Source organism: Gobio gobio (genome assembly GCF_949357685.1).
Source record: "Gobio gobio genome assembly, chromosome: 15".
Taxonomy (NCBI): Eukaryota; Metazoa; Chordata; class Actinopteri; order Cypriniformes; family Gobionidae; genus Gobio; species Gobio gobio.
This window is the reverse complement of record NC_137108.1, coordinates 28,883,212-28,893,131: the sequence shown is the minus strand read 5'-3', so window position 1 is coordinate 28,893,131 and position 9,920 is coordinate 28,883,212. Positions and strand designations below refer to the sequence as shown.

The following is a 9,920-nucleotide window of genomic DNA, read 5'->3' as shown; positions in this document are numbered from 1 at the left end:
ATGAAGGTTGCTAATTGTAACCCTGCAACTCTAAAGTACAAACAACCCCTTAAACTATTGTCATGGGACTGAAAATCAGTTTATAACCATGTAGTCTCACATCCCTTCATTAATTAAAGTGAATCCAAGAATCAAAATGTGACTTTTTATATCTGAGCTTGTTGACCCATATTGGGATGCATGGGAAAAAAATGAAAAGCAGGGGGTTTCACCCAAACAAAGATAAGTGCTTTTAAAAATGAATAGATTTATCCAAAATAATATCTTGATATTAACTTTCATCCTGTATTTTAATAGAATTTTTTTTTTTTAAATGGCCAAGTTAAATATTTATACAGCCAGATAGTTGACATGTTCTACTGTGTAAAATACTAAACAAATTTAAGTCTTCTGCAATGTGTCCAGCATTTCTTTTTTATGACCATTAACTGAGAGATATGGAATATATATACTTGAATTCACTTGTCACACAACAGGACCATCTGGAATGAATTAATGAAGACAAAATGCTAACTGAAATTTGTTTTGTTTTTAATTATGTGTTTGAGACAGGACCCCAGACACACTTATCTTATACAGTCATATACATTTTGAATGTAAAATATTGATTCAAAAATGTCATGGACATGTTAGGCATCAAACATACACACACAAAATTGAGAACAAAACTGAGATTTTAATGAAATGTATACTGGTTGAAATATAATGTACAAATACAGTGCGATATTATAAGTCCTTTTTCTCAGTGACCATTTGAGCTTTTTCTTCTCTGTATCCTTTCAGAAGTTGGTTTACCAAGTTCAGTTCACTGACCCGTTTCACGGGGAACAGGGGAGGGAAAGGGTTGCCTTTGTACTCCAGGACAGCCATGGCTGCGCGGTCCAGATTCTCTCTGTTAGGAATGCGGGCCATGCGCGTATATCCACCTGTATGATTCTCAAACCTTACCGACAGAACTTTGAAGAGTTTGGGGATCAGATCTTTTTCCTGAATGGAGAAATGTAAAAATGTTAAAAACACAAATCAATGTGCATGTGCTTTACACTTGATTGTTAGAAACACTGTTAGAAGAACATTGTTAGAACTTTTTTAGCAATCAATGAAAACTTACCGTTAGCCAGAAGTCAGCCATTTTCATTGACTTTTCATTATTATCTCCCTTTTTAGCATAATCAATCAACTAAAAAAGAAAACAGAAATGTTAAAAAATAAAAAGCCAAAATAGAAACAAAATCATTCAAAACAATAATCGTTTTAAAGAATAGATTGAAATTGATTTAACATTGTATTTGTGTTGAGCCCGCAAATCTCTTTAAAGGGATAGTTCAGAATGCGGGTAACCAAACAGTTCATACTATGGAAGTTAATGGGGCCCATCAACTGTTTGGTAACACATATTCTTCAAAAGAAATCCATACAGGATTTGAACAACTTGATGGTGAGTAAATGATGACAGAACTTCCATTTTTGGGTGAACTCTCCCTTTAATAATTTTCCCCTATTTTTTTAAAGAGTTAAATCTACCAGAATTGCACTATTTTGGACAATTTAGCTTAAACTCAATATTATAAAATTTGTTCATCAATATTTCGTAATTGTTCCCTTAAATGCCAAGCAACTACAGAATAAAGTTCATATTTATTCTAATGGGGGATCTCATGGCAACCAGAGCAGAAGAGTGACTTTGAGAATCATAAAGTCCAAGATTAAACAAAGTTTGCTGTTTTTTAATAACCAGTCAAACATTTCCCTCAGTGAAGAATATAAAGCAAGGTACAGAAAACGTGTACTTGCCTTTTCAGCGTAAAAGCGAACTTCATCGGCTCGGGCTCTTGTTGTCTCTATTCTCTCGTGTCGAACCAGACCAGTGAGTATGTTCCGAAGAATGTTGATTCTGGACTCAGTTCCGAGTCCCATCCGACGAGCCACTCGGCCATGGGAAATCAAAGCCCGCAGGGTGAGTCGCATTGCAAGAAGCGATGAAGGACACTACTCCAGAAAATAAATCCCCTTGGTTACACAACGTTATATTGCAAAAATAAAGAAGCCTCAAATCAGCACTGATGTGATCAGCGACTGCATCAACTGTCCATGAATAAACAAGCGCATCTATTTAATCTAGAGTATAAGGTTATGCGTTCAAATGACAGCACAGACGAAATACATGTGTGATGGTACGTCGGTCTGAAGCGTCCGGAATGAAAGACAATACTTGAGTAAGGTTCCGCATGCAAGTATTGAAAAAAGCAATTACATCAAGCACTAAATAAGGTTACATTTTACCCCGTAAAGCTTTTACTTATTTTCAGATTTAGAAAAAAAGGAAACATTGACTTCAAATATGCTACTATGCTTTCTAGGTCCTCTATTCGAAATCATTTTATTATCCTTATATTACATTTAAAAACGATAGAAAGGCTAGCCTACTACACGGGACAAACTGCGTTCAGTATGGAACGCTTGATGTCATAAATGTTCTGTAAAAAACCTGTATCCTATGATAAATGGCTAAATTCATAGCAACATACTGTTCTTTCAAAACATAGCCTATTTAAACAGTTAAAAGTTAAGTTAAAAGTTACGCCTATATTAATTCAACAAAAATTTTTAAAAGTCACCTTTAAATGACTTACACAGATAATTGATTATAGCCTACTTAAACATTTAAGGTCGCAACTAAACCTAAAGTTTTTAAGGTGTTTTTTTTTTTTTTTACAGTGCGATTCCGTATTAACCCTCTGGGGTTCTTCATTTATGGGTCACACTCAGGACCTTTGGGTCAAAAATGACCCGGAGTGCGGGATTAAGAAAAAAAAAGATTTGAGTAAAATCAATGAAATATATTTTTGTTCAATAATATTTTTTTCTTTTCTTTTTTGGTGTTTTGAGATAATTTTATGATTTATAATTAATATTTATGCAATAGTTATGACCCATTTTTTCACATTAAATATATAATAAAAAATGTATATATATAATATTTAATTTTTATTTTTATTAAAGCTGTATTTCATTTTAGAGTCAAGCCTAGGCATCATGAAAGCAATTTTTTAAATGAGATCGGTGACATCCGGTGAACACATTGAGCATTTTTATCACTCAATAGCACATTTTTACCACTATAGTGGATCTTGCGTTTTATACAAAAAATGGTAAAATCGTAGCTTCATTGGAATGGTCCGAAACTTGGTGACTTTATTGGTACTTGGTATATATGAACACCCCAAAAATTTGCGGACAGGATTTGAAACGTCGAAGTGGTCGTAAAAAAAATTGTCACACTCAGGACCTTCGGGTCAAAAATGACCCCCATAGGAAATGAATGGGAAATTGGCAAATATATGAATATACAGAGTTTTTTGTGCATACAATCTACAAATCAGCCAGGATCCAGAACAGTGAAGGGGTGAATCTCTAAAACATCAAGAGTGCAAAACAGACAAAAAACTCACACACACACTTATACACACAAAAACACACGCACACACAAATGAACACGTGCCATTCCAAAAGCTAATTGTGTGTTTGTGTGTGTGTGTGTGTGTGTTTTTGTCTGATGTTTTAGAGATTCACCCCTTCACTGTTGAGTCCTTTTTTTCTGCATCCTGGCTGATTTCAATTCCTGTCCCCAATTTATTTGGGTGTTAATATACCAAGTACCAATAAAGTCACCAAGTTTCGGACCATTCCGATGAAGCTACGATTTTTAACATTTTTTTATAAAATGTTCGGGTCATTTTTGACCCGAAGAACCCCAGAGGGTTAAATACGGAATGGTTTGCAAATCTACCTCAACACCCGTTTGAGCAATTATCATTAAATCTAGCCTAAAATTTTATAGTTAGATACAACTGAACTGAAACAAGACAACGGTCTCAGTAAATGAGAAAGAAGTGAAATAGTAGCCAAACTAATTTTAGTCACACAACACATCATCACTGTAATTTTTTTTTGAAAACACACAACAAAACATATAGTAGCCTATTTATTAAATGTCATATTTATCCTTGCTCTCCCCTATACAATCTGGCGATATTTCTCTCAAGAGAGTAGGCCTATGCTATTTCTTTCTTTCGGTTCTTCAGTTGTTACTGGAACGGTTAAATGGTTAAATATGAAGAACGTTGATGATTTATGTTGATGCTAACAATCACTGTATTATAAATGACCATCCCAGCTAGCAAAAATACGTTCTAAGAAAGTTTTTTTCGAACGTTCTGATGGTTAGGCTATTAATGGAATTGTTAGCAAATTATTTCTAAATGTTTAAATAGCATTTGAACATATCAGACAAACTAAAACGTTATTAAAGACCAGATAACTTTGAACTATCATTCTAATGTTACTGGAAGTATGTTTTTTAATATAGGCCTATATATAACTTTGAGAGAACATTGCCATAAAGTTTAGCCAATCCTCTGAGTAACTTCTGAGAATGTTCCCTATTAGCTGGTATGGTTGCTTAACATTTCCTTTGTTAGAAATTATTTGAATCTTTTCATGGTCTTGATAAATTATTTGTCTTGATTATTAGAAATATTAGAAACTTGTAACTCCTGTAAATTGTTATTGTGCGTTGCTTTGCTAAGTAATTGTTTGTTGGCAGCATTGTACATTTAAATCTGAGCCTCTTTACGTACTTACAGCAATATATTCAGTATTTATTCACAAATACGAATGAAGCACTTGGAGAAAACAGGATTTTTTTAAATGCTTTTATTTTTCACACAGGTTTTTATCTCCAAAATAAAGAAAAAATGATGGATTGCACATTTGGAGGCTGTATGTGACTTTGGATCATCTTTAGTTGTTTCTCATGGTGTCGGCGATCCACTGGCTGAACATGCAGACCTTGAAGAAATAAGAATTCACAGAAGTCATGTAATTTCTTCATATAATACCAAACCTATTGTTTTGTAACTAACAACAACTATATTACCTTGGCATAGACACCAGGATGATTCTTCTCAGCACAGCCATAACCCCAGGACACAATACCATGCAGCTCATTGTTGCACACCACAGGGCCACCAGAGTCACCCTGAAAAAAGAGAAAGATAACCGCTGGTTATTATTAAGATAGTCGCTGGTGATATTTGTGTGACATTTCTTGTCTCATCCCCTACCTGGCAAGAGTCCTTTCCTCCCTCCAGGTATCCAGCACAGAACATGGTGTTGGTGATCATGCCAGGGTAGGAGTTGTCGCAGTCGCTCTCGGACACGATGGGAACCTCCACACACTGAAGCTTGTTGGAATCAGCAGCTGCGAAGAAATTAATAAAACAGTCAACTCAAGTGCTATAAACATCAAGTGTGAAGTAAGTGACATCATGAACTCGGTCACTCACTGGAACTCATGGTGTTTCCCCAGCCACTGACTCTGCACATGGTGCCAGAGGCGGCACAGCCGTTGGGCAGGGACACAGGCTGCACATACGCATTGAGGGTAGCGGGCTTGCTAAGCTTGATCAGCATGATGTCACTGTCAATGGTCCAGGAGTTGTAGCTGGGGTGGCGGATGACCTTCTCAGAGGAGATGAACTGCTCATTGCCCTCAGTAACCACGATATTGTGCTCGCCCATACGGACCTCCACACGTCTGAAAGACAAAAAATACTGTTCATAACCGAGGAAGCCAATGGACCGGAACATGAGCTACTCTATGAAGACGCCACTTACGACTTGTAGCAGTGAGCAGCAGACACAACCCAGTCCTGGCTGACCAGAGAGCCACCGCAAAAGTGGTAGCCAGAGTTCAGAGACACCTGCCAGGGCTGGGAATAGGGTGTGCACTCATATCCCCCGACAATCTTGTCATCCTCCAGAGCAACTACATACAATGAGAGAGTATCATCAGCATTGACATGCAAAATGTATTCAATTCATAATTGCTATCATTGAATCTCTACTCACAGGCAGCTCCAAGGAGCACCAGGAACACCAAAGACTTCATGACTGCTGATTGAATCTGTTCGATGATGGTTTCGCTCCTCACTCGCTGTATTTATGAGACTCTCAGCCTATTGATCCACGCCCACTGGACTGCCATTGACCAATCAGCTCCAAAAGACCTATCTGAAGTCTGATAAGTAATTCACTGTTATTGTGTTTCCATGAGGAAATACAGTATTACAACTTAATTACTTGAATGTTACAACACTATATGTTAGGGGCTGCATTGGAACTCTAATATCACCCAGCACTCTAAAAAAATGCTGGGTTATTTCAACCCATGTTTGGGTCAAACATGGACAAACACAACCATTTTAAAAACCAACAATTGAGTTTGTCCGTATTTGACCCAAACATGGCATTTTTAGAGGCATTTTTTAGTGTACAGATAATGTGAATTAACAACATATATTGTTTTTTATTCGTACTTATTCTCAAAGATAAAATGTTTGTCATATATTTTCCAAAATATAAAGCCAAAACCTCCTTTACTTGACAGTGAAAAGCTACCTAATAAGTATTAACATTCTGAGAAACAACATAATATTTTAAACAAAGTGCTGACAGTGTGAAGATAAGACATCGGTTTTGGATAGAAGCAGGGAGATCCAGCAGCTGTGCTGTTGAATATGTAAGGTGTTGACTTTGTAACCTTGACAGCGGGCTTCTAAGTTTTCAACAGCTGTCCATCTTCTCACCCAGGTTTTACATCTGTACTTGTCCCTGACCGTTTCACAATCTAGTCGTAGAACAGGATATTGTTCTTAGAAATATTTCTCATGAACTTCTAATAGTCCTGTAGTAAACGTCCATCTAACAAATATACAATTGTATTTTTTTGCTTGTGAAATTTTTACAGTCTACTGTCATTGATTTCATTGTTAGTTGGTTAACTAAATAATTAATGTTACTGATACCTATCATAACCTATATGTTTAAAAATATGCAATTATATGCAATTTGTTGTGCCTTTTTCATGCTAATCTTATGAACTTTAGATTATATTATCTGTGCGATATAGAATGTATAACATGATAGATATTGCTGTGAAATTACACTATACATCAGAAAATTACATTACAATTTTTTGAACGACTATTGAAAGTTAAGGGTAACTTTTGCAATATCTAACTTATTCATCAATAAAAAGAAAAATAACTTTAAAAAACAATAAATGAATAGACATAAACTTTAGATTTTGCATTTGACTGAAATTGCATTTATTTTTATAATGCTTATAATAGACTTATAAAAGTTTTAGGAGAGATATAATCATCCTGCATGTGATTTTTTTTTTTTATTCCTTCAATTTGTTAAACTATAGGCTATGTGTGTATATTTACATGACTTAAACATGCCATCTAAAGGTTCTTGTGAAACACTTTTGATCCTGGAGTAATTTCAGATTTTTGACCTTGCACAGTTATAGCATGTCTGTTAAATTTAGTCAAAGGCACTGCACTGCATATTAATTACCAAGACTTTGACTTTGGCTATTAATCATTTTAGTTCACCTTCAATCTATTACAGAATCATTGCCGATTCTTCACTTAAGAATTATTGTAAAATTACAACATGCATAAGACAACTGGTTATTGGTATTGTGCCCTAAAGCATGACACAGGTTATCAAGCAGCACAAACAATATCATCTAGAAACAATAGATGTACAGGTCTATTTGAACATTTCAATTTGGCTTATGGTAGAGTAAATGATCCTTTGCTTATAATATTCTGTTTAGTTTTCTTGGCTCCACACTGTTAACATCAGCATTCATAATATTATTTTTACTTTCAACAGTGTACAATAATACAATAATAATTGTACAGTGTATATAAGTATTATATATATATATATATATATAAAAGAAAATATTTAAAATATTTATTTACATATGATATAAATTATATAAATATATATATGCATGCAAATATTTCTACACACACATATATTATGTATACACAAACGTTTATTTTTGATGCGATTAATCGCGTTTAATCGATTTGACAGCACTAACAGGAATACATTTATTCATTATTATTTCTTATAGTTCCTCATGAAGACATTGTTGGTCACATTTTTAAATATATAAAACAATCTTAACACTTCATAATTGGTAACAGTCTGACTTAAAGCCTGTACTTATTGAGCTGATGGTGTTTCCTGCAAATGGTGCCAGCAGGGGCACGTACTGCAGGGCAGAGCAATGGTCTGCATATACTGATGTAGTCATCATAACTGAGGTGGCTGATGACACATTCAGAGTCAATGAGCTGCTCAGAACCCGCATTCAGTAATGTTGTGCTTACCCAAACAGACCTCAGACATAGAAACGTTGGTTATGATTAGATTTAATAAATTGTCACAACTGCACTCAATGAAAAAAAAAGAGACTTTATGTATAGCTTTTATTTTATGTGCTGAACTATTATCAGGTATTGTTCTATTGTTCCTAGCTCTTGTGTGAAATTATAGTTTGTAATTTCAAATAAAATGCATCAAAATTTACTTCAGAATGAATTTGTTATTTAATGCATTTCAAAATATTGAAATCTAAACCTCATCTCAGATTCTTATGTTAAAGTTAAAAACATTGCTTCTGAAAAATACAGTAACAATACTTATATACATAACAGTTAGAGCTATATAAAGTTTTTAACTACATAAATATAAACTATATTTAGTTTATTAATGATCCAAATAACTATAAAAGTATAAAAGACTTTAGACTACCAAACATGTGGATCCAAATTTGTACTATATGCTGGGAAACACCCAGATGCTGTTTTTTAGGTCAGAGGAAAAATCCAAGGACAAAGTGAAAGACAAGCTCTCTATATATTACTGTACAGTATTTATCTCTGTACAAGTGGCTTTGTATTGGAAGGCAGAATTCAGTAAATTCAGTGCACCAATTCATATTACACCAAATGAAACAAAAAATAGTAGGCCTACTGTCTTTTCTTGTCATTCTCTTGTATCCAGAAGCACACTGACAAAGAGCAAATATTCTTCAATCTCTAGTCTTAAATCATAAAATTTCAGATCATAAATCAAGGGATTCGTAGTATTTTTAAATATAGCCGATATATTAGTTTGCTCTTTAACTGATTGTGTGGTAAAGGGCTATGCAGGCCTATAGTTTCATGTTACTCAACTGTATCTTACAATTATGCTTAATATGGATATCAGTTAACTTACAGTTGCAATCGAAATTATTCAACCCCCTTGACCTGCAAGACTTTTGGTCCTAAGAACAAAATTGTATGAAAACAATTCAACAAGGCATCAGTAAACTATTATAGAAAGTTTATTCATTCACATTTAAAGGGTTACTTCAGCGATTTAGCATTAAGCTTTGTATCAGTAGAAACCCGGTAGTATATTCAAATTAGGGTACTTTCCCCCCTCATATCCCCCTGAGATGAGAAATTTAAGCATTTTATTTCTGGAAAAATAAAATCGTCATTTTGCGTCATAGGAGGATTTTTGGGCCAGAGGCTAAAAACTACAGCCAGTAGAAGGAGCTGTTCCGCGTGTTATCACCCCCCCCCACAGGGGAGAGATCACACTCACAGAATGTAAACCGCTGCCGCTCGGCCTCGGGCATTAATAACGGAGCGGTGCAGAGCAAAGTGAGTGTTTAAACTTTTCAATGAATTCCTATATGAAAGTTTAGCTTCCATATGCGATCTGACCCAGACTGGACACGCGCTGAGAATGAATGCCCTGCTTACCTCAGCTCTGCGCTCTGACTGCGTGACTTTCGTCCCGTGACTTTCGTTTGGCTCATTCACACTTTATTGAAAAGACACGTTCAGTTTTTAACTGTAGTGTTTATTCTCTAACTGAAAGAAATTATTGTATTATTATGAAGATCAAAACGACAGTGGGGCAGTGTAGGGAGTGGCCTTGTAGGGCAGAGAAGCAAGTGCATTCTGGGAGTTGTTGTCTTTCATCCACATGAG

At 35.1% G+C, this 9,920-nt stretch overlaps 2 protein-coding genes across 2 annotated transcripts; both read right to left on the bottom strand.

The window, feature by feature from the left end:
• Nucleotides 1–511: 511 nt before the first annotated feature.
• mrpl17 (mitochondrial ribosomal protein L17) lies at nucleotides 512–2,193 on the bottom strand. Its single transcript, XM_079837990.1, has 3 exons — nucleotides 1,795–2,193; nucleotides 1,112–1,180; nucleotides 512–987 (listed from the first exon to the last, which is right to left on the bottom strand). The coding sequence occupies exons 1-3, from the start codon at nucleotides 1,966–1,968 to the stop codon at nucleotides 727–729; spliced, it is 504 nt and encodes a 167-aa protein (XP_079694116.1). The 5' UTR covers nucleotides 1,969–2,193; the 3' UTR covers nucleotides 512–726.
• Nucleotides 2,194–4,707: 2,514 nt separating this feature from the next.
• On the bottom strand, nucleotides 4,708–6,999 carry LOC307139128 (trypsin-2-like). Its single transcript, XM_079837988.1, has 6 exons — nucleotides 5,914–6,999; nucleotides 5,680–5,830; nucleotides 5,349–5,599; nucleotides 5,127–5,263; nucleotides 4,940–5,041; nucleotides 4,708–4,851 (listed from the first exon to the last, which is right to left on the bottom strand). Exons 1-6 carry the CDS (start codon nucleotides 5,951–5,953, stop codon nucleotides 4,804–4,806), a joined length of 729 nt encoding a protein of 242 aa, XP_079694114.1. The 5' UTR covers nucleotides 5,954–6,999; the 3' UTR covers nucleotides 4,708–4,803.
• Nucleotides 7,000–9,920: the final 2,921 nt, after the last annotated feature.

Excerpts from the sequence above, each read along its gene's own strand:
- LOC307139128 (XM_079837988.1), bottom strand. The coding sequence starts at position 5,953 with ATGAAGTCTTTGGTGTTCCTGGTGCTCCTTGGAGCTGCCT. Across the intron at positions 5,264-5,348 it reads GGGAAACACCATGAGTTCCA|CTGCTGATTCCAACAAGCTT; the intron begins GTGAGTGACCGA and ends ATTTCTTCGCAG. Across the intron at positions 5,042-5,126 it reads GAGGAAAGGACTCTTGCCAG|GGTGACTCTGGTGGCCCTGT; the intron begins GTAGGGGATGAG and ends CTCTTTTTTCAG.
- mrpl17 (XM_079837990.1), bottom strand. The coding sequence starts at position 1,968 with ATGCGACTCACCCTGCGGGCTTTGATTTCCCATGGCCGAGTGGCTCGT. Across the intron at positions 1,181-1,794 it reads TTCGCTTTTACGCTGAAAAG|TTGATTGATTATGCTAAAAA; the intron begins GCAAGTACACGT and ends TTTCTTTTTTAG. Across the intron at positions 988-1,111 it reads TGGCTGACTTCTGGCTAACG|GAAAAAGATCTGATCCCCAA; the intron begins GTAAGTTTTCAT and ends TTCTCCATTCAG.